Below are 23,935 nucleotides of genomic sequence, written 5' to 3'. Positions count from 1 at the left end.
AGGATTTAAACAAATATGAATGGTACATTGGAGATTATGATCGCCATGAAGCAGAGAAGGCACTGTTACTGGAAAACACTGTAAGTACAACTTATCTCAAAACCTGGGATGTAAACTCTTGGAGAAAATGTCTGTAAACTGTTCAGAATAGCTTACAGGGGCTTTTTTGTGAACTAACCATACAATCCATAATTCAAATCTGTGTCATACAGGATGAAACATTCTTGGTTAGAGATTGTTCAAAGAAATCAAATGCTGAACCATATGTTTTGGTTGTCTACTACGGAAGCAGGGTATACAACATTAAAGTACGTTTTCTGGAAGAGAGTCAACAATATGCACTGGGAACAGGGCTCAGAGGAGATGATGTAAGTAAAATCCCATCCATCTTCATAGTCGATTGCTTTTATGTCACACTTCACAAGCTCTTAATACTAAAGATTATTATAAACTCTCCCACATAACAAATCGGCTATTTCATTAAAGTTTCTTTTACAATGCTCTCATTTCAAGTACAACTCAAAGTTCCAAGTAACTTCAAGATAATGATTTAAACCTGAATTTTGCATATCGTGGTCAAATTCAGATTTAAATCAATGTAAAAATTTCCTCAGTACTTATAATCATAGAATGGTTTGGGTTGAAAATGACCTTAAAGACCATCTGTCTAGTTCCAACCCCCTTGCCATGGGCAGGGACACCTTCCGCTAGACCAGGTTGCTCAAAGCCCCATCCAACCTGGCCTTGAACACTTCCAGGGATGGGGCATCCACAGCTTCTCTGGGCAGCCTGTTCCAGGGCCTCACCATCCTCATGGGGAAGAAGTGTCTAATAATACTTCCACCTACTTTAAGTAAACACTTGCGGAGTAAAGAGTTAAACAGTCCTCCTTTTCCAGGTATACATACTATTTTAGCATATTTTTAACTTGTTATAATATCAACAGATATTTTAAAATACATACAATTTCACATATCTGACAGCATGGCCTGTCGCTATTAATGCTGCATAAAACCTCTAATTGTCTCTCATATAGCAAAAGGAGAAAAATATCTTAGATAGAATGAGACTAAAGTTGTCATGGATATTCAAAAGCGATTAAATCCTGTGAATCCCCACCAGTCTTTCTGATATGCTAAATTTCAATTAGAAAATCCCTTTAGATTAGCAATGCTATTTTACATAATAAATTCAATTATATTCATGATAACCTACATGGTTAAACAACAAATACCATGCCTGCATGTCTTTCACATAAGGAAAAAAATGTGAAAACTGCAACAGTCATCTCTCTAAAAACAATTTAAAAGAAACTCAAAGAATGCTCATCTGAGCATGAAATTCAGCATAAAGGAGGACCAGCTGCACAGCAAAACAGCAAAGCAACAAACTACTAGGAGTGTCATTAGCTATGTAAATGACAGACAGAAATCCAAATAAGGTGAAGCAGCAAAAGCCTCTGTAGCTGAACCTTAAACTACATCTTTTTTCTGTGTGTCAACAACTTATCTTTTCTATAGACATAATTTAAAAAATTGAAAACAAAACTGACCCAAGCTAACCCGATAAATTGGGCAAGTTCAAGACTTGTATTTGGATTCTTCTTAGAAATGGTGGGATAGGATTCATGAACTTTCAGAGACGAGGGGCAATGTTTACTGGGAAGTTGTTCTTCAGGAACACTGGGGTTTAGTAAGGAGGGGAAAACATCCTTGTTCAAGCACACTGAGGTGAAAGGGTAGAACGAATGAGAACTGTACTGCAGGTACCATCACGCTGGCATTGCTGTAGGAAAACACTGCTCTTCTGTAAAACATTGTCTGCATTTCTGAACCAAGTCTCCCACATTTCCTGGAGTTTTAGAATGATTTAGGGAGAAAGCAAGTTTAGTTTTCAGTGGTTCTTACATGGTTTAGCCTTGCTGTAATGGTCCTTACTGAAAAAAACAGTTTCTTAAAAGGCTCAGATTAGAAACAGTGACTGACTAAAAAAGCTGACAAGCTGAAATACAGTACACTACAGGATAATGTAATATGTCTTTATTCTGTGGTGTTCTGTACACATAACACTAAACATTCATCATTTTAACAGATTTCACAATTAAGGCAACTGGAAAATTACCTGAAAAATTCATAAACAATTTGGACAATTTTTACTGAACGAAAAAGAAGGAGAACACAATCCCTCCCATCTCAGGAAATATCAAAACTTATGACTTTTTTGCTTGTTCCAACTTCTGCACAAAAAGTACATATGTTAAACAGTGGGTCTGAACTGACAACATTCAAATCGTAAAGTTACAATTCCAGAACAGGGATTTCAAGCACTTAGTTAATAACAGTGTATCTAAGACCTGGCTCTACCAGGCCAAATCTGTAATCAGAACATGTTACCTTAAGCCTTCTTTTTTTAATGTTGAGTATTGTTTCTCTTGAAGTCAGAAATCCTCCCATAGATGAACTACAACAGAAAAATCTCAGACTTGCTTTACTAGTCAGTGATGTACCAGGGAGCCACTGAAAGAAATAACAGCATCCCACTTCTGTGCATTCTTCTCAGTAGCAGACGTGAAAATAAAATTAACATTAGACTAGCCACAAAACATATGCAATAATGAACAATCAGTGGCACCAACCTCGCTCAGCAGAACTACTTCCATCTCAGGCACTCTGAAAGGATTCCCCAAAAATGCTCTTTCCCTGAAAACTGTCACCTCTACTTCTGCACCTTGCTTGAAGTTCTTCTCTCAGGAGGGTGACAACAATTTGCAAGGCTGTGAGTTACAGCAAAATTGCTGCCTATAATTTTCCAATGCTTGTTAAATTGCTCTCCAGTGTGCTCTCCATTGTCCCTCCCTTTGTTACACCACATTTTGCAGTATGCAATGCAGACAGGCCAGCTGCTTTGTCTAGATTAGCTGATTATTTCTTCTTCATCTGCTAAAGAGAAAACAACTTAAACAACAAACAGGTGCAGACCTATTAATATTTCTACACAGTTGTTCGTTTTATTCAGAAGTTCAATCTTACTGATTTTCTGCAGCACGTTTTCACTTTTGGATTACTCTTTTTCCATCCATTAAAAGCTTGTTTTTTTCTTACACATCCTTATTCAAAGGTTTCACTATCCTATTGCAACTCTTGATTTTTCATACACAGTTTACAAGGTGTTAAGACTTTGTATGATCAAAAAAAAAAGACTTTTTCTTAATGATTTTTTAAATGTGTTTACTTCAGCTTTCTTGAGTGCATCATCAGCTCTCATACAGCCTTTAAAGGCCATAAGGTGGGAAAAATGCATTGATCACCATGTATCTATTTTAAAACTTTGTCACTTCTATGTCAACGTGAAAAAAAAAAACCACATTAACTGTTAGTAGAGCTATATCTTTTGCTAGCAATTTAGCCACGGATGTTCATATCCACATACATATTTCATATTATTACACTAAGCTCACTAAAGGCCAGACCAGACCCGACCCCCAAATAGGACACATGAGAAATTCAGGCATTTACATTCAAAACTGCTGTTCTGAGCACCCTTTACTTGGCTGTTGCCTTCCACCACTCCAGTCAGTTTCAGTATTAAAGATCCAGAGATATGTAATGCTGCTGCTTTTCATATAAACAGTTCTTTTGAAGATTAAAAAAAAAAAACAAAACAAAACCAAAAAACAAACAAACCAAAAAACAAAAACAAAACAAACTTGCTCACATTTAAAGCTGATTGTGACAAAAAATTTAATATTTTTCTTATCACCTTCGCAAAACTAGATCTGTCACACACAAAATACAAGTTTTTAGCATGTCTGCAGTAGTGGGCTCAACTCACGATGTAGTAATTGAAAGTAAAAGGCAGGAGTTGACTCCCCTTCAGCAAAGTGTGTGTTCTACACAGAAGCTCAGAGCACAGCCCAACACATACCTCTGGATCTCGCTGTTCTGGCCAGAGATCTTTCCTCCACCCTCACCAATCTTTATCACTATTTGCAGCTACTTTTATTTTCAAATTGTTGGTCATACAAGTCACATCAATTCAACTCAGTTCATTTCCAAGTGAGACAAATGGATCAGCTCCAAGTACCTTCATCAGCCATTACACTGGTCTGACTCGTTAAGACTAGATGAGGGAGCACTCCCACTGACAGTGTTACATCAAAAGTTGCCACCAGGAAAATGGGCACAGTGGACACCTGTCAGAGGATGCTAGTACATTCAACTGAGATGTCTACAAGGTAAACATCTTGCCCATGGCTTGAATGACAGTTCAGGGACAAACTGATCTCCTTGAGGATATGTAACATAGTCCAGAGTCCCACCACCACCCCAAGGCAATTCATAACTACAGCTTCTATGAGCAATCCTTGAGACCCTATTCCCATCTCCCAGAACAGTCTGGAGACCAGGAGACAGGACATTTCTAGGACAGCAGAGATCAGTTTGAGTCTCTTCAGACAGTGAAGGGAAATGAACAATTCTGCAGTACTGAATTTTCTTCATCTTTAAGTCCTTAGGCGATTTTATAGCTAACAAACTGCGAGGTTTCATTAGAAGGGCCAAAGACATAGAGTTGTGAATCATCAGTGGCACAATGTCTAAGTGAATTTCATGTTCTAGCAGCCATGAAGAAACTCAGAGGTCAATATTTTAAATCCCACTAACTCAAGCAGGAGTACAGGATGAAATAAAATATGTAAAAAAAAAAAAAAATCTAAGTAACAACTGAGACATTTTTGCCCCATTACCAAAAAGCCACAGCTGATAGGTACAGTGATGAATATAACACAACGTTAGCCAAGTGATGCGAAGTTGAAGTTCCAAAGCATATTAACAACTACAGTAAGACTTTTAAACTTTCCAACCTGTAAAAAAACATTAGAAAACAGAAAAAAAAAAAAAAACACAAACAAAAAACAAACTGGTGCTGATAAAGAATAAACTTAAAATTAAAAAAAAAAAAAGTTAGGATTACTTTAGTATGACACAAAATACAAACCAGCTTTGCCTAGTCTTATAGTAGCAATAGTGACCTTGAACATAAGGCAAAGACAAAATGGCAAAGTAGAACAAATGTATACAAGTTCAAAAAACAAAACTTCAAAAATTAGCACACTGGTTTTGAGATCTAATATTTTTCATCTTAAAATAATACAGGAACAGTTATACCAAATCACTGATTTAATCAGATTCTTGTTATCAACTAGGTGTGAATCAGGTGGAGGTGACAGAGACTACCATGAGATACCACCACACACACAATGAATGTCGATGCCTTTGGTAAACGCGATATAATGTAGATACAGGATAAGTATTAATGTCACAGCAAACTTGCATTACTGTGTACAGCTCTAGTGATTTATTACCAGTGAGTCAAAGAACAGCTCAGGAAGAGCAACAGTGATGTGATGACAGTTTAATGGCATTATGAGAGTTTACAAGTTACACACAGCTAAGAGAACTAGTTAAAACTGTTAACCAGCAGAATGGCAAGACTAAGAGACTCCCACCAGGACATATGAGGATAAATACCATCGATAGCTTTCCATTGCTGTTTGATCAATTCAGGCCTCTCAAACCACACCTTTATAATTTTCAGAATGGGCCTGGATGATATCACTGTTTTGAACAGCAGAGAATGAAAGTAAAACCCTGCTGAGACCTTTCTTGTTCCATAGCATAGGATTTCATAGCAACTTTATCCATTAACTCAATAAGAAAAAAGGTACAAAGAAACTTGCAGTGTAAAGTATTATGTACTGCTACTGAAGGGTAACTTTTGACAGCATGAAGTTCGTCATGACTTATAGTTGCTTCATCTTTTCAAAATCTGTTCTCACACTTGCCACCACAAACTTTTACAGGTCATACTGCATTCCCAGGGCTTAGACATGCTCCCCTTTTCCCTGAAGCAGTCTGCTGTTTTCTCCTGCACAAGACAGAGGGACACAAAGGAAATACGAGGATTAAAATCTGGTGCTTTTCCTTTTACGATTGCTTCCCCTAATCTAATCATAACTCTATGCTAAATATTACTTATTTCTAATATTGTCATTTGGGAGTCCTTTAGTGTTTTGATAAAACCATCCAGCAATTTCATTTTTGGCCACTGATCACAATTTTTCTTTTTTCCCCTCAGAAATTTAATTCTGTGAAAGAAATCATTGACTTCTACAAATATGTTCCCATCACACTCATTGACGGAAAGGATAAATCAGGAAGCCAGAGAGCACAATGCTACCTTACACATCCATTCAAGTGGCGTAAAAGATGTTTTCTGCCTTAATGTCAACACAAAAATTATTTATATGTCTCAAAAATCAGACTAGCCTGAGTGAGGAGCTCCCCATAATACTATGAAACATCCTAGATGCTTCACTAACAACACTTCACTGAAAATACAGATCTACTCCCATATTTTTTTATTGTATTTGTTTTTAAATTTGAGGATACAGGTAAGGTATACGCCGTTGTATTAATTCACAGAAAAGTGTTAAGAGAGACCAACTCCTGAAATTTTAACAAAGATTGATCAATTTGCTCTTCTTGCACTGTACCTTCCAAAAGGCAAAAACCAAACCCAGTCTTGCTCCCCTAAACATCACTGAAGCTCAGTTAGTACCAAAACTTAATTAAAGCATACTACAGTCATGTAAGTTATACTCTTGCTTTTAAAAATACAGGTGAAATGCTACCGAGTATCCACTGTATAACAAATTCATTCAGTGTGCTTATCTGTTCGCATAATAACGAGCTGTGCTCAGCAGCCACTGAAGTCAGTGGGTGTCGGCTGGTGCTCATAGATATTGGAGCAGATTATAAAGCTAGCTTTCATTATGTAAATTCTATTACTTAACTAACACTTATTCTTTAGCTTAAGTAGCAATACTTTACACCATATCTGAGCTGTCAACCACTTACACAGTAGGACCATTATGCAAACAGTCTGTTTGAATTCATACCGTGTGCAAATATAGAGATAAAAGCCATCAGCAGGAACAGCAGACATGCTTCAAACTCAGCAAGAAAACATGTTCTAGTGTGTATCACAGAAGACAACAATGTGATATTTTTCCAGCAAAGGACATGATAATATTTATTCATATAATTTAGGTTTGGAAGGCTTAACTAAATTCATTATAAATATGAAAGGCAAAACTTCAGTATTTTCCTGCAAAGTATACATAGCCCTCATTTCTAAGCATATCCAGAAGTCTGACCAGGTGATTGGAATAAAGCAAACTCAGTTACTTTATCCTTACAGAAGAGGAACAAGAGGAATGAAAACATTCAAGCCCAAAGCATGATATTCCAACACAATTTACAATGTATTATGTAGTGGCACAAACTAACTCTAAAAATATTTAGCAGTTGGTTGTTATTTCCTTGCAACCTGCATCAAAATGCAAGAGAACATTCATTATAATTATTTCAAACAACTGAGACTCTTAAACTTCAAGGGAAGTATTCTGACATTACATTATCTAATAATAAGAATTAACAAAACAGAAGCTGCTAAGTAGAGTTTGTCAGAGCTCATAAAAAGGAAAAGAGGCATAATGTAATTTGCTTCAGGAGCTTCATAGCCACCATAAAATGTAACTTGCCAAAGGTTTTCATGTTAGAACAAAAAATAAATATTTTCTAAATTAAATCTGAAGAAAGACAGCTTAACAATTTAGATAGCAGATTATGGCAGTGACATACAAAGCTTTGCGGACACTTAGTAGAACAGTAGACTTGCTTACAGAAGACAAGCATTACTAGTGTACTTAAACCACCTAGAGTTTATAATGCTGAGCATCAACAGTTCCCAGCCCCTCAGTACAGCTTTCACGAGCAATGTTCTAATTTTGTCAGTGACAACTCTTGCGAAGCAAATTTAAAACTATTTATTTAGTAGCTTCTACAGAAACAAAATTAATTCAAGCAGTAACCTGGACTGAAGGATTTAAAACAAAGGAGGAATTTTAACCATGTTTTTTCTTATGTTAACAGTTTTCGTATTTATTTTATGTGATATGCCGGAATTTTGAAGTGGAAGCTATTTTCACAATCAAAAATGCAAATAGTACTGTTATGTTTGCATCAAAGTATATGAAGTGAAAAAACCCTCTACTGTACCCATCTAAAAAAATATAATTCTATTTGAATACAAAATGAGAACTATCATTTCATTATTATTGACGAAACAGATAAAAGGAAGTTGGAATATGTTGGTCTGATACAAATGATACAAAAATGGTCCGTGTGTACATGATGAAAAAGGTCTGACAAAGCACCAACTATCTGAAGAATTTTAACACTGTATTGCAAAATGATTAGAAAGCAATGTTTTAACCAGTTTTGAAAATAAGCCTCAGTCAGATGTAGTTTTAAAATATTTACATTTCGATACAGATAAAAAACATACTTTATCAAAACAAGTATAAGCCACTGGAGTAGATAAAAAAATATTCCCAGCTTAAACGGTTTACAAAAACGCAACAACGGCAAAAAGAGTTAGGAACTACCAGTTTTTCCAAGAGTAGTCCCAGTTCAAACATATAACAGACATCCAGCATTAGAGTCAGTACTGATTTTCTAACCTGTAAAAATGTAAGAACTTATTCTAATTGTAAATATGTGCTTCAATATAGTTCATTCTATATGAACATTGAATGATTTTAAACTGACAAGATGAAGACAAACATTTATTGTTCATTTACAGAAACATTAGACTTCAGTATTATCCATCGCTCTTCTTCAATAAAAACTTGAAATTTGGCCCTGATTTAGGAAAGTGTTTAAGCAACTGAGCAATGTTTACGCTGCACTGAAGTCAGCAGATACAGGTTAGACAAAAATATGTAACTAGGCACATGCTTTATGAATTGAGGCCTACAAAAAATATATTCTAACAGCATCCAAATTCTTAAGGACGATGAAAGATTGCACTGAAAATCTGGTTCAACACTGGCAACGTAAACACTGTGCAACATGGTTTTTCATTTTTAAAAGTCTTCATCTTCAGCATGCTCCCCCTATAAATAAGCATCAATGCACCAGCTAGAGTTCTAACCAAATGCCCAATTCTGCAAATGCGTTTCTATCAGACTGCACACACACAGCACAAGAGGGTTTATGTTTGGCTATTACTCCCTCACATTTCAGAACAGCCTTGAGACCATATGGAGAAAAGTTTCTCGCTCCGATCAGTCCAAGCCTGATGGTATCTCCAGCGCTGCCTGTTCAACAAGGATGGTACAGAAAATTGACAGCGTTCTGCTCTCTTTCTCACACCTACACAATACAGGCTAGTTAAATCTAAGTACCAAACAAAACTAAACTTTTAGTGCTATCTGACCTAGTGGGACTAACTTTGATCCCACAGAATCCTCATTTATACCCTTGTACTTCCTCCAAAGTCAGCAGAAGTGTTTTCGTTTCAGTGAAACGGAGTACTCACATCTAAGTTTTACTTTTTATGCATGGTGCTTAATTTGCCACTAAAATCTATAATGTACTTGCTGCCCAGAGAGGATCAAAGGTGCTTTTCAGTACACATATGCTCTATCTCTGAAACACCATGCTGTAAGAAAGCAAACTAAACCCTGTTAGATTTACAAAGATCTTATCGTCTAAGATTTTAATCCATAAAGACCTAGCACAAACCAGTTACAGCACAGTATTCTAGCACAAAGAATGGTAACTAGAAAGATGTTTGCATAGCAAATTCGTTTCAAATTTCTCCTATGGAACAGATGAAGTTGACCTCCAATACAAATTTCAAACATGAGAGTGCAAAGTAGTGCTTAATCTTCACTATCAGCTTCTCTGTATCTCTATAGCTCTGCTCTCCTCTTCCACTTTGCTAAGAGTAGAGATCTTTTGGCAAAATAAAGCAGTTATTTCCATCTTCCTTCAAGCAAGTTTGCGGCACTCATTGCTTTTTTGCTGGAAGAGAAAGAACATCCCAACCCTTGGTGGCCTCTATCAAGTGCCTCTGTCCATGACTTACCCATTCTTCTTGGTCCATATATACTCTTCCACAAAACCAACACTTAAACATACACTGAAGTGTTTCAGCTGGTGAAGTTTCCACCACCTGGTAGTTGTTTTTATGGGTCTTTTTTAGTTTCATTTTTAGCATATTCTCCTTTTTCACTTGACTTCCTGTCTCACCATTTTGAAGAGTAAGACGGTTTCGATAACGTCTGGCACCAAGACACCTACTTGTCCTTTCTGATAGAACTACTTTTAGGACTTGACCTTTATACTTGTTGATAGTCTTCATGACATTAATTATTTCTGGTGAGTCAACATCAGGATGGTTCAGTACCACAACTGGCTGGTTACGACGAGGGCACTTTATCAGCTGGTTCATTCTCAGAGGGACAAGCCGAAGACGCCTTGCTGTCAACAGATACGACATGTCTGAACTTGAACTGGTGTCTGACCGAGTCCTTGCTTTCCTCTTAGGAAGTTCCCTGGTGCCCACTCGTTTCACCTTTTTTTTGGGACCTGGTTGACTTTTTGAATAGGGTTTGCTTTGCTTACTCACATTACTGTTTTTCTGAAATGGTACACCAGTTTGTTTGCTATTATTTTTAGCACTTGCCTCTCGCTTTGGTCTTTGCCTGAGTGATATAACTCGGGGCTGTGCAGTCAGTTCGCTCTGATCATGCAAACATGGCAAATTACTGCCAAGTGTCTCAGAAACACTCACAGGAACTGGGCGAGGCAGAAACATTTCATTGCAATATGCAGAAGGAGCTGGTGTTTCACTCCTGTTTTCTAGTCCGTTTGAGTTTTGACTGCTAGTAGCATTCAGCACTCTCAGTACTGTCCCTTTGGGGATGAACACTGGAGTAGCAACATGGGAATTTTTAGTTACCCTGCTTTTAGATGTTCTTGCAAATGTAAGCAGCTGATCTTCACTGTGTTCTTCGCTACTAATCACAGAGTTTTCACCATGCACTTGAGACAAAGATTCAGACTGCTCCACTTCTGTGGCATAAACGACCCTCTCACAGCTTGCTGAATTTTCTTGAGGGTAAAGCGCCTTTTTACTAGAAGCGTGACATCTCAAAGGCATGGATTTCATGTTGGATTCAGCAGCAGACATGAGCTGAGCAATCTTTCTACACAGCAACGTTGCCGTCTTCTTACTGCAAGTTGTGTCATCCCACCTGACACCCTCTGGAACATTTTCAGCCCCAGAGCTAAGAGAAAATACAGATGAAATAATAGGTCCCTCAAAGGGGTTGCCTTTATTTTCCATTTTCTGTAGTTCTAATGAATCCAGAAGAAGATTGTTCTTTTGACTTATGGTTTCAGCTCTCTTTACTTTGCTGAAGTCAAAAGTCGTGGCCTCGCAAGGTGGAGTTTTGGTGACATGAAAGTTTTTTCCCGCTTCAGAAGATGTAACAGATTTTTTATCAAAACTCTTACCAACCGAATACGTTTCTGTAGAGTTGACTGGCAGACTCCTACATTCTTTAGCATCCCTCTTCGGAGGCAATGTATCCTTTTGTTTAAGGACTGCAGAAGAAGGGCAATTTTTGCCCTCCTGAGCAGCCTCTACTGAAATGTTCTTGGAACTTATACCTTCAGAAATAGCAGCATATTTTGGAGGGGGTATATCCACAGCTTCTTCATAATGTTGTAAGTCATCATGCAAGTTATTTTTTCCATCTACTTCACACCTTGAGGATTTATGATCACTTTTTTTTTCAGTACTATTCATGACCAGAGATTGAGAACAAAGTTCTATAACACCTGAACGGACATCAATACCTTTCACCAAATGAAAGCATAATTTTGACACATCATCCCTCTGTATAGATACAGAGTTACAGTCCGAGAGCTGAGAATCAGAAGAACAAAGACATTCAGAATTCTTGTCATACATACCATCCACATTATGCTGGTTACTAACACTGGATAATTTGTCTACATTCACTTCCATGGTTAGCAACTCATTTTGAGACACAGAAGACGTCCTTTTTCCTTCCACTGATTGTTCTATACGTTGATTCTCAAGCTCCTCTTCAGCACCATTTGCAGGTTTGTAAGTTGCTTCTTTCATAGGAATTAATTTGAGAACCAGCTGTTGTGCTCCATTCACTATTTTAATCTCTACTATCTGAGCTAAACAGTTAGAAGGAACTACAAGTTCAGACGGTGCAATTACTGTTAAAGGCATCCCAGGTTGTAAAGGCTCCATTTTTGGTGAATAAACCTCAACTTCCACACTTTGATTCTCACATACACTTATTTCAGATGGCTGCAATATCGTTTTATCCTGGACTGATGCTGTATTTACATTACATTCTACATCATGAGACAAAGAGACTGGCTTAGCTACTTTATCTGGAATCTCACAAACCATATTTGAAGAAGAACTTGAAAGTTCATTCTGATAAGGAATTTTATCACATTTCTGCTTTTTGAATAAAGTGCTTTGACTCGGCAAGCAAGACTTCTTTTGTTTGTGGTTTGTGGTAGCATTTGACAGCCGTTTTGTGGGTGTTTCATGTACTCTTCTTGTGTGTTTCACTATATAGTCATGTCTAACAGCACCATATTCACAGTATTCACACTGATATGGAAAAGTTCCAGTGTGTTTCACCAAATGTCTCTGGAATTCTCCTTTGGTGTAGGATATATAACTACAGTGGGAACAAATAAATTTAATTTCTTCATGTTGACCTACATGCTTTTTATACTGCAAAGGATCCTTTGTAGAAAATCTACATTTATCACAGTAGTATTTACCTGGCAGAAAGTTTTTAACTTTAAATGTTTTCTGGGTTTTACTTGGGCATTTTTTTCCACGTTTTTCAAAGTCTACAGCACTGGCACCCTCAGGAACAAAATGGAAAGCTGGTGATGTAATATGACTACACTTCTTGCAGATAAAATTTTTGTCTTCAGTCCACCCAAGATTCTTATGCTTTTCTATATCTTGCACTGAAATTTTCTGAACACTTCTGCATTTTATACAGCTTATCAGTGTCAACTTACTATTCTCAGCCTCAGTCCCTTGGTAACAGCAGTTGTGGTCATCATCCCCTTTTGATGGATTTGGTTTATCCTCAGAAGATTGCTTTGGGGATGTTGTTAAGGAATTATTTTTATCATTAACTTGGCCAGGGTACAACGTTGGTAAAATTTCCCTCATTTTTTTCAACTGCATTTCAGAAGACGTGACTCTGCATCAGTTCTGTCAACCACAGAAGCAACAGATGAAATCTGTTCTTGGTATTAGTCTTGTGTATGGTGCTTATCAATCAATCAATCATTCAGGCCAACAATCTTCAGAATATATACTCTGGAAGAAATGGTGCTCAAGGAACTGCATCCGTATTATACTCCATGTGCTTAATATTATTCAATCAACTTGTAGCACTAAAGAATAAAAATCAGAAAATTAAGTCAGTTACAATTCACTGATCATGGAAATACAATGAATAATTGAACTATTAGTGGATCACAGCTGAATTGCTGAGTGCAAGTTAACATGCTAATATACCACTAATTATATTCTGCACATAAAACCATTAACTCTAAGCAAAACGTACCAAATAATTGTTCAACATTTGCTCATATTCAAAATATTCATAAATTCATAAAAGTATATTCACACCATGAAAAATTTTACATTTAAGAAATGTATTTATAAGCCCAACAGTAAAGACACTTGGCAACAGAACCAAGCAGCAGAATATGATCTCAGTTCATATACAATCCTGAACTCGGGAAAAGATATTATGAAATAGTGCAGGTGCCACTCATTTGTAAAACCCAGCAGGAAAAAGGAGAGCAACTACAATGGTTACTAGAAACACAAAACTATGTGTTTTAAATACAAGGATTTTTAAGTTAGCACAGAAGTTCTTAAGTACAGAAGGAAGTTCTATTCTAATCACTGCCAAAGTTTCAGATCCAAACAGTCTTGAACGCTATTTGATAATTATGTGTGATTTATACTTCACGTTCTCAAAGTAATGAAGTCAAAACAATCTGCGGCTGCAAAATTAATCACTTTCACTTCTACTGACATCGGAGTGTAATCACTTCTATATATGTGGACAAGCATACAAATAAGTCACTCCATCCTTCTAATACAGAATATGCCAATCAAGCAAAATAAACAATGCAACGGAAAGCAGAGGTAAAACAGTAATATTAACTTGTGCAGCATATTTGGCCCCACAGGTTCCAGCACTCTTACTGTCTCTCTTCTATATTTAACATGAATAAGATCTCAGCCTTTAAGCTTTTGTCAAGACTATGAGACCACTATTATTTGGAAAACTAATAACTAAATTAGTCTTTGAAGACATATATAAAACAAGTCCACAGCTAACAGCAACAAGTAAAACCTAGTCAATATCTTTCTTATTCAAACATTCTGTCATGGTTTAAATCCATTCAGCAACTAGGACCACGCAGCTGCTCACTCACTCCCCTCCTCCCCCTCAAGTGGGATGGGGGAGAGAATTGAAATGAAAGGGAGAAACTTGTACGTTGAGATAAGAACAGTTAATAGGTCAGCAAAGGAAGATATAATAATACAAAATAAGCGACGCAGAATGCATCTGCTCACCACCTGGTGACCAATACCCAGCCCATCCCCAAGCAGTGATCACAAACACCACTCCTGTACAGCCGATTCCAGAAGAATGGAGACCTGGACAGCAGTTCATATTTCAACATCATCATGTCAAATAGCTGGTCCCAGAAGACAAGAGTGCACTGGTCTCGAACACACGATCCCAGAAGGAAAAAAAGGAAAATGAAGGAAAAGCCAAACAAGATGGGTCCAGCTATATATGGAACACAACACTCTTCGAACCAACTCCAAAACACAACCCAGCTACTGAAAAGAAAGAAATAACTCTGTCCCGAGCAAAGGTACGGGAAGTGCAGTGTGTTATTACATTATTCTCACAGTAAATCTGAAAGAAAAGACTGAGCTAGCTGCTAAAAAATAAAATATTCTAACTACCACAAAGAAAATTAACTCAATCCCAGAAAAAACAGTACACATTATTACTTACAGACATACTGTTGCACAGATCTGCATTCATGTAGACACCCTGTTTCACAAGGTTATTCCTTTAGATTTCAATACATCCCACAGAAGGCTTCTGCTTCTGAAATCCAGTTCCTCTCCAAGTCTGTGTACATAGAGCAGGGTTCAATTTGGGCTCCAAAAGCACAGTGCTGAGCTGACCTAAGCAGTGTGCTATTACAATAATCCTGCACGAATGACAAAAACTTTACAGTATGGTGCATCTCCACAATGGCTTGACAGGAGTAAGCACCTGATCCAGAAAGTTACCTTGCATGTCCCTGTACCCCATCTGCCAATATCCCCAACTGCTAAGGGAACGCTGCCCTAAAGATGGGGCTCTGCAAGGTGCAAGTATACTGATGTAATCTCAAACAACAGTAAAATCAAGCTAGAAAACTGACTGAGGACAACATGATGTCCTTTTCACACGTTAGCAGATGGATGACTGCACACCTCTAAAACTCCTCAGTATGTAGTTCTTAGGAGTGTAGTAATCTCATCTCATTGCAATGCAGACAGCTGTACACCCCATGTGAAAAACCTCTGTATCTCAGTGTGAAAAACAAATAATGGCAGCCTCCTAGGAAGCAGGAAAGTATACATGACTACTGTAACACGGTATGAAGACTTTTTATTTTCAAGCAACTCTAATGCTGGTAACATCATGCCCTATACTGTCCAGATTCTAAAGTGGAAAGAAAAAAAATGTTTCTGGTAGTCTCTCATAGGCAATTCATCCCCTGCTAATAACACTTACTAAACTTAAGAAGAATCTTGTTGACACACAAGCATGATGGTGGGCTAGGAGATCCACTGTTTTATTTCAGGAGAAAGATAAGCTCAAGATCCAGGCCAAAGATGCTTTGAAGATTTCTATACAGCTTTAAGACAGAAGTAAAATTGCATTTGAAAGGAAAGGGCAAAGTTATATCAGTATTTGCCTTTTGTTTTTCTGTTAACAGCCATCCATTGGTACTGAAACTGCACTCTATATGAACCAGATCAAAAGATAAGCACAGAGCACTTTATGCCATCCACATCCTTGATCACAAAAGATAATATTAAAGACATGGACAGTTTTTTCATATTGTTTTTAATACTGTAAACTTCACCTTATGGGACAACATTAAAAAGTATCCACCACCTTCAAGAGAAAGTACAAGTAACTGTCGAACATTTTAAGAATGTTTTAATTTACCAAACAGATCCAGTTTGCTCAGCCTAAGAGCAGACAAGAAAAATTTAACAGAGGTAATCCAAAGAACATGCTAGTAATCCTTCTAAACTTTCCTAATTCAAATAGCTTTATGTATCAAAGTGAAAACAAATGCATATATAGCCCCAAAACCAAGCTTTCATTCAGACCTGCACAAATACCTTGTTGCTAAAATTGAGTTTCCAAATGTTGTTGGAGTTACTGTGATCACATTCCAGATATACCATGGTCAATCCCACCAGCAACCAAGCAGCCACATGCTGGCTCTCCAACATTCCCTAAGTAGGAAGGGGAGTAAACTGGAGGAAAAGACCAAGAAAGTTTATGGATCTGGACAAAGGCAGTTTGAGGTGATGCAAAGGAAGTCACTTACCACCTTCCACAAGCAGACTGATGCCTGGCCACCCTGTGAACAACAGTCCCCCTGGAAGCTAAAGCCCCTCTCCTTCTTCTACTTCCAGTTTCCATTGCTTGGCATGAGGCTAAACGGTATGGACTATCCCCTTGACCAGTTCTGGTCAGCTGTCCCAGAGGTATGTCCTCCCAATCTCTTGCCCACCCCACTCCAACTCACTGCAGCAGAGGCGGAGCAAAAGAAAATCTTGACATTATGGAAACACTGCTCAGCAACAGGTGAAACACCAGTGTTATCTACACTGGTTGAGCCACAGATCCAGAATACAGCACCCTACAGGCTGCTACGAAGAAATTTAATTCCATCCCAGTCAGACCCAGTACAGGGTAAAAAAGAACTGAATAACCAGGTGATGCTGAAGTGACACTGCCGTTGTCTCCCTAGCTATTTTTTTCAGCAGTCTTTCCTGAACGCTGAATAGTTAACAAGAAAAGGTTTGATGCAAACATGCCCACTTTATCATTATTTTGATAAAACAAGCCCCAAAGTGTACTCAAATTATATTTTAAAATATTATTTGCTTCTTCTGGTTACTTCAGAAAAATGAGACCATCAATGTATACAGAGAGGTGGTGCAATCCAGCACCCATTCACTCCATACCAGCAGGGACAGGGGGGAGGGAATTCCCCCCAAGATTTGTTTTGAGATTTAAAGGATTAGCAGAGATATGCTTCAGAAGATTTAATTAAAAGCTACATACTCAATTTTTCAAACTACAATCAAAAGGAGAGCATACAGACCGATCAAAAAATACTATTAAAGGAAGAACTGAAAGCCTACATGGAATCTGAAGGGCAAACAAAAGACAGATTAAGAATGAAGTAAGAGATACTAGGAGTCTTAAAAGCAATTCTAGTTCCTGTCTTTACAGGGACAGATCCAGAAGAAGTTTGTAAAAATAATTTGAAATACAATAAGGTACCTGAGTTAGGCGAAACTGAAAAAAATTAGAGGCCTTAGTTTTGAAAAAAAATGGAAGCAAAAACTTAGAGGTAAATGGAAAAATGACAACAGAAAGAAGATAAATCAAAATTTCTCATTCACTCCTCTACCAGACACCTGCAATTCAGTGACATTGAGAGTGGAGCACTTAGTAACAGGAAATATTCCCACCTTTCACACAACACTAGTATATCTTGAACCTTGCTGCTCAAGACAGATCAATAGATCTGCAGGAGTCAAAAGGCATTCTAAACAGTGGATATCACAGTTACATAAAGGTTAGAAAACAAAGACCAATTAAAATCAAGAAAAATAGGCAGAAATATCCTACACAGCCTGACCAAATTCATCCAGAACAAATGTGTTTTCTGCACTGCAGTAGATTACAAACTCTTGATGTGGCCACTGTCAGACAGGAATTGCTAGTGTCTTCCCATTATTCTATATTCTTGAAATTTCCATTTACTTCAAATATATTAATACTTAGTTCATCATTTCAAATAAGAATATTTCTTTTCCAGTGTTCTAGTTCCCTTTTTATCTCAAATTATACACTGCTATCAACGAAATGGGTGTGACAAGCAGCATGAATTTATCATATGTGATTAAATAAGTAAGACCTTACTTCAGCAAAATATACACATCTCGCACACTAAGTTCTAAGACTGTATAGAGCAATCAAGGCTTGCTTTGGTATTGAAAAGCCCATATAAGTCATCTCCTAAAAGAAGTTCAAACAGGATTGGAAGACACTGTGCATCATGTCTGTGTAAGCTTAAAATCATCTTGTCTGTATTGTACAGTTATATATATGCCATATACCACCCATTTAACATCGGTTGACTATCTCTGTTAAGCAGAGTTAACTGTTCTACTGACCACACTATGTAGTTGTCAGTTATCAGTCACTGATTTTAGGTCTAATGACTGGGAGAGATCCAAAGTGCTTCACTCAAGTATAAAGTATTGTATTAATTAAAAGAATTCATTTTCTATTAAAACCAAACAATTCAAATGCACCAAAGACATTTTATCTACAATTATTTCTTGTTAAAAAGACAGTTTGCCTCACAATAAGATGTCATCACAGAGTCATAACACTTTCTGTATCTGAAATTCACAGGAAGTTTTTCCATCAAAATGAAGGACGAATGTCAATGCAGAGAATTAAGACAAGCAAAGACCACACATCAGGTTTTTAGAGGTTACTTTTATTACAAAACATTCAGTTATTTCACTCTACAGTAAAAAATTAATTACATGCAAAATTTTTACTACTTATAATATAAAGTTATGCAAAACACTACTAAAAGTAAATCACTATTTTTCAAACGCATAGGTAAAAAAATGCCCAATGTATTGACATTTATTGGCATTGTAGGAAGGCAGGCCCAAAATGGAGGTCTGCTTCTCTGTGGTCCTAGGACTGAGGCCTAGCTTTATTCCTATCTGAAAGATACACGTTTTTGACATATCATTTGATTGCTTGGCGGTCTTCTGGCAACAAACTAAGCAACACATTCTCAAATAACTATTGCATCGAAAGCAGTCATTTAGAGAGTGCTCAGACGTTTACACAGTTTTTTTCATTACATGTATGATCAACTTTGAAATCTATGCTGCACATTTCAGTATTTAACACAATATACAGCCATTTTAAAAATCTCTCCATATATCCAAAGCACACTGACGAGTATTTAGCATTACCTTAGTCTAAGCTTTAAGGCCTGTAAGCAACAAAGCAAGGAGGTATGGCAGTGAAGAAAATGGGAGAGGGGGGAGAGTCCCATTAAAACTATGTATTTCTTCATTTCCAGTTCTAAAAACACACATGTAGACACTAAAATTCATTTCTACAGATTTAATTCCTGCTAAAATTAGTCGTGTATATAAGTATCTGCAAGAAAAGGGCCTTGACTATCACCTTTTACTGTAGCAACAATGCAGAGCAGAATGCTAGCAAAATCCTCTACAACATCATTAGTCTTCTTAATAAAAAATAGACTTTTAAAATTAAATGTATATTTTGGGATAGTTGGGCTACATCTATTAAAGCGATGGGTCATTTATTTAGATGAAACCCAAGTAGTTTTATATGTCTAAGTGTCCAATGTCATACTTTTTTAAGATTGATTCTCTTGCAACACGGTTTAATAAAGGATTTAATTAAGAGAACCTTGTGCCCAAATACTCTAAAGAACTCAATTTACATACAAAACACAGAATGTTCCATTGTGCTCAGTAACACAGTTACTAACCCGAAAGCTTCTTTTCCTCGGGAAGAAGACCAAGATGACAAACCTGGACAACAGCCCCGCAGTCCAGACGAGTCGAGCAGCCCGATGGCGTCCACGAGACAGCAGCGCCCGCCACCAGCACCAACAAACTCCATTTCCTTGGGCATCCAGCCACCCACGCGCGAGTGCTGCCGCCTCTCCGGCGACGCGCGGCCTCCCTCCTTCCCTCCCTCCCCTCCTCAGGACCGTCTCCCGAAGGCCAAGCGCCGCTGCCGCGCCCGGTGGCGGCCCCTCCGCAGGCCGCGCAGCCTCCGCCCGCCGCCGGCCCGGTGGCTCCGCCCGCGCCGCTGCCGGCCCGCAGGGGGCAGCACCGCGCGGCCCGCAGCCCTCGCTCGCTGCTCGGACCCCCGCCCACATGGGCTGGCGGGCCGGGCAGACTGGGTGGCTGGCAGCCGGCAACCGCGGCGCTGGCCCGGCTGGAACAGGCAGGGCGTGGGGGAGCCTTACCTGGCGCGGAGGGCGATGAGAAACAAGGGCTGCCCCCTCAGGGACAGACCCCACCAGCCGCCACCGCTCCCCTCGCCTCCAGATGTACAAACAACGCAGCGCCGAGCCCCATCCTCCCCGGCCCACAGTTCCCACCCACCCCGAGGTACTCACCCCAGCGAGGGCAGGGCGAGCCCCCCGCCGCCGCCTCACCAGGACCCCCCGCCCGCCGCCGCGGCGGAACTGACCTCAACACCGCGCCGCCCCATTGGCCGGCACCGCTCCGCCGCTCCCGCCGGCGGCGCCGTGTAGAGCTCTACTGAGGAGCCCCGGCAGCCGCGCAGGCGCGCTGCGAACCCGGCCCGGCCCGCCGACCCGCGGGGAGGGACCGGCGCTGAGGTGGCACCTCGGGGAGCGCAGCCTGGCCCTGCGTGGGGACCTGTCACCCGTGCGCGGGGACCTGTCACCCGTGCGCGGGGACACGCAGTGCGAGCGGCTGGGCTGGCGTTGAAGCACCTGCGCCGAGGCAGGCGGGGGCATGTCCAGAGCTGCCGTCGGGTGCTGCCCGCGGCCCGTCCCTCGAGGGTTCTGACACCTGTGCTTCCCAATAAGTCTCGACACTCACCCTGATACCACCTTTTTTTTTTCATAGCGTGTGACATGGACATACATTTCACAGGGATTGCTCAGTTCAGTAGTAGCATACTGGTTGTGTATTTTCATGTGCTCCCTGAAAAATCCAAATTTCTCTTTAAGTAAATTGATCTTAGTCAAATTTGAAGGGAGAAAAAGGGAATTTAACTGCCAGCATCTTTTCCTCTGAAAGTGCCTTTAACATCACTGCAGTATCCAACCAACATGCTTGAAGAGGAAACTGTATTTAACATGGGGCCCAAAGTCTTTCCAGAGGCATCTTTTGAAAAGAGGTTTTTGGTACCTGACTTCGAAGTTATATTCTGTCTTGCTGATTGTTCTGTTAGCATGGATTCTGTGTGATAAGAGGAACCCCAACCACAAGTAAGTTGTATCTTCCAATCAATTATGTATGGGAATGAGTGGAAACAGGGCTTCACCTAATCTTACCATTGTCTAGAAATGAACACAGACCTTCAGGGATCTTGGATTTTGGGATAGGCTCTTTGGGAAAAGGGAAAGCTAAAGCTATCAGACAAGGAACTTTGGGGGGAAAATAATCCTCTAAACTATGATTTTTTTTATTTCCGAATGAGACCGTGCACCCACAGTCTGTTACCTCTTTTGACCAGAGGTGTAAAAAAAAAAAACCAACACTGTCAGCTGTGGAGTTTTGAACATTTTAGTTTATTTAACATTTTTAAAGCTTGTGAAGAAGGTCTTCTGGCTGACAGAGCCTGTTGGGATTTCTAGAAGGCTTTTGACAAAGGCTGTCGAAGTAGTGATGGCAGAAGACCAAATGTCTTGGAATGAATAACTGGTTAAAGAAGCAGCACAGGGGGTGGGAGTGAGTGTGCAGTACTTGTAACACAGAGGTCATGGGTGCACTGTTGTAGCAATCTTGTCTTGGATCTGCTTAACATACTCACAAGTGACTTGCAAAAGGACCTGGACAGTCAGGTGACAGCCTTCTGATGATACCAAGCTATTCAGGGTCTTAAGGACAAAAACTCATTGAAGAACCTTACGAGACTGAATAACTAGGCAGTAAAATGGCAGATTACATTCTGGATAGATAAAAGTGATGCACAATGGGAAGAACATCCTAACTTCAAATAGAAACCAATGAGCTCCAAGCTGACTGGTATTGTGCAGGAGCAAAATCTTGGAATTAAAATACGCTTTTACGAAAGCCTCACTTTGGTGCTTAATGGAGTTCAGAAAAACAAGCTGCATGCTGAGATTTAAAAGGGAACAGAGAACAAAGCATCCTTATGCTGCTGCGTAAATTCATTATTTGACCACATCTTGAAAGCTGTTTGTGGTTCTGAGTTCCCTCAGCTCAGGAAAGACAATAGTAGTGGAAAAGGTTCAATGAAAGGTAAAAAGGATGATCAAAGGTACTTTGTTCTCAACTTTCATGTAAGGAACAACTAAGTAAGCTTCTGTCTGAAAAAAAGATGCCTAATGATATAACAAAGCACTAAAAATCATGAGTGTACATCGTAATGTAAACAGTTACAGGTAGGAATTGTGTCTGTGGGCCCCATAAAAGCCACTAATTTCCACTTGCTGACTTGTGTCAGCTACTCTGCAAAGGCAATTATGTGGTGTTAAGAAAATTCACGTCCCTAACTATTATATCAGTCTTTACAATATGAAAGTATTAACTTTGTTAATATGTATTAGTTCACATTATACTCTGTGATGTAATGAGGTAGTGTTATTTTACTGGCAACTTGTTCATGGTCAAGTAAAACAAGCTAAGGGACAGCTCAGCCCTGGAAATAAGGACTTTGTTTCTTGGAAAAACAGAGCTGTCCACAAAGGATAAAGATACCCATGGACAACCCCAGTAAAGCCAGCATCCCAGTACCTCTAATACCTCTTTGAAACCCTCATCTGACATGACAGATAAGTAACTCTAGCACGACTGAGTCCAGGAATGTCTGGATCAATAGACAAGCAGCAAGAAGGTTGCAGAAATACAGTTGATTTGCAAAATTTTACTAGGATTAGTAACAGGTAGTATGTGTCTTAGGCAAATAGTGTTGTACCTGAATGGTTGCAGGGTATAAGGACCCTGTGTAAAACCACATTCAGAGTGACCCAGTTTGGCTGGGACACTTTATGCGCATGAATAAATATTTACCCTTGTAATTCTATACTTTGTTTCCTAGCCTCTCTCAGTCAGCACTGACCAGTTGCAAATTTGCCTAACAGTGAGCTACACTTAACAGATCGCTTTCTTCAAAACCAGGAAAATTAGAAACATTCCTAAAGTAAAAGATTATATTCTGTAATACAAGTAATAATTCAAGAAGTAGTTTGCTAGTCAAAATATTTTTTTCAGCTCATCTGTCTGTATGTGAAACAGTCCAGAATGCAATTAATATACTTCATATCAGTAAAATGGAATCAGCACTTTTACCATTTTTCTGTAGATATGTGTAGTTAGCCTCCTCTGAAGTTAGAAAGGCAATTGCCTCTAACAAATGCAAATAGAGTATTCAGTGTTTAAATAAGGCCAGACTAAACAATGTCATGCCAAAGAGCCTTTGTTATGGAAAGCATGTTTTCCAGCTACATAAATTCAGTCCCTTCCTTGCATTTTCTAACCTTGTGTTCAAAGCCACTCCCTTTCCTTTCCCTGCCATGTGAATGCTGTCTGCGCAGACGTATCAGACCCCATCAGATCTGATCATAGCTCCTCTTTCTCTCTTAGTCTCCAGCCCTGAACTATTTAGACTACCGAGGAGTGATTCTGCTGCAATTACCACCTTATCACTCCCCTTTCATTTGCCAGTTGCCAGTTGCCTTTGGTGACCCCTGAATTCCCAGCTCTTGCAAGGTTTTCTGTACCTTCTTCATTTGTCCTGTGACCCACCACCCCACAGTGCTAGTTAGGTGCTTGAGAGCATCCCTGCTGAGGACCCTAAAGGGAG

At 39.1% G+C, this 23,935-nt stretch overlaps 2 protein-coding genes across 2 annotated transcripts in view; one reads left to right on the top strand and one right to left on the bottom strand.

Annotated features, from left to right (window-relative positions):
- CLNK (cytokine dependent hematopoietic cell linker) overlaps positions 1–6,921 on the top strand; it is a 38,186-nt gene extending 31,265 nt beyond the window's left edge. Inside the window, exons 13-15 of the mRNA XM_071808341.1 lie at positions 3–80; positions 213–368; positions 6,136–6,921. Coding sequence (XP_071664442.1) covers positions 3–80; positions 213–368; positions 6,136–6,282 — 381 coding nt within the window. The 3' untranslated portion in view covers positions 6,283–6,921. The remainder of the gene's footprint in view (positions 1–2; positions 81–212; positions 369–6,135) is intronic.
- A 144-nt stretch (positions 6,922–7,065) lies between these two features.
- Positions 7,066–20,151, bottom strand: ZNF518B (zinc finger protein 518B). The gene is made up of 2 exons (XM_071808577.1): positions 19,893–20,151; positions 7,066–13,388 (listed from the first exon to the last, which is right to left on the bottom strand). The coding sequence occupies exon 2, from the start codon at positions 13,174–13,176 to the stop codon at positions 9,919–9,921; it is 3,258 nt and encodes a 1,085-aa protein (XP_071664678.1). The 5' UTR covers positions 13,177–13,388; positions 19,893–20,151; the 3' UTR covers positions 7,066–9,918.
- Positions 20,152–23,935: the final 3,784 nt, after the last annotated feature.

The sequence above is a fragment of the Patagioenas fasciata genome, chromosome 4 (genome assembly GCF_037038585.1).
Source record: "Patagioenas fasciata isolate bPatFas1 chromosome 4, bPatFas1.hap1, whole genome shotgun sequence".
NCBI classification, from domain to species: domain Eukaryota; kingdom Metazoa; phylum Chordata; class Aves; order Columbiformes; family Columbidae; genus Patagioenas; species Patagioenas fasciata.
The sequence above is the reverse complement of the archived record's forward strand: the minus strand, read 5'-3'. Positions and strand labels throughout refer to the sequence as shown.

What these genes read in the sequence shown, in the direction of transcription:
- ZNF518B (XM_071808577.1), bottom strand. Translation starts at nt 13,176, where the DNA reads ATGCAGTTGAAAAAAATGAGGGAAATTTTACCAACGTTGTACCCTGGC.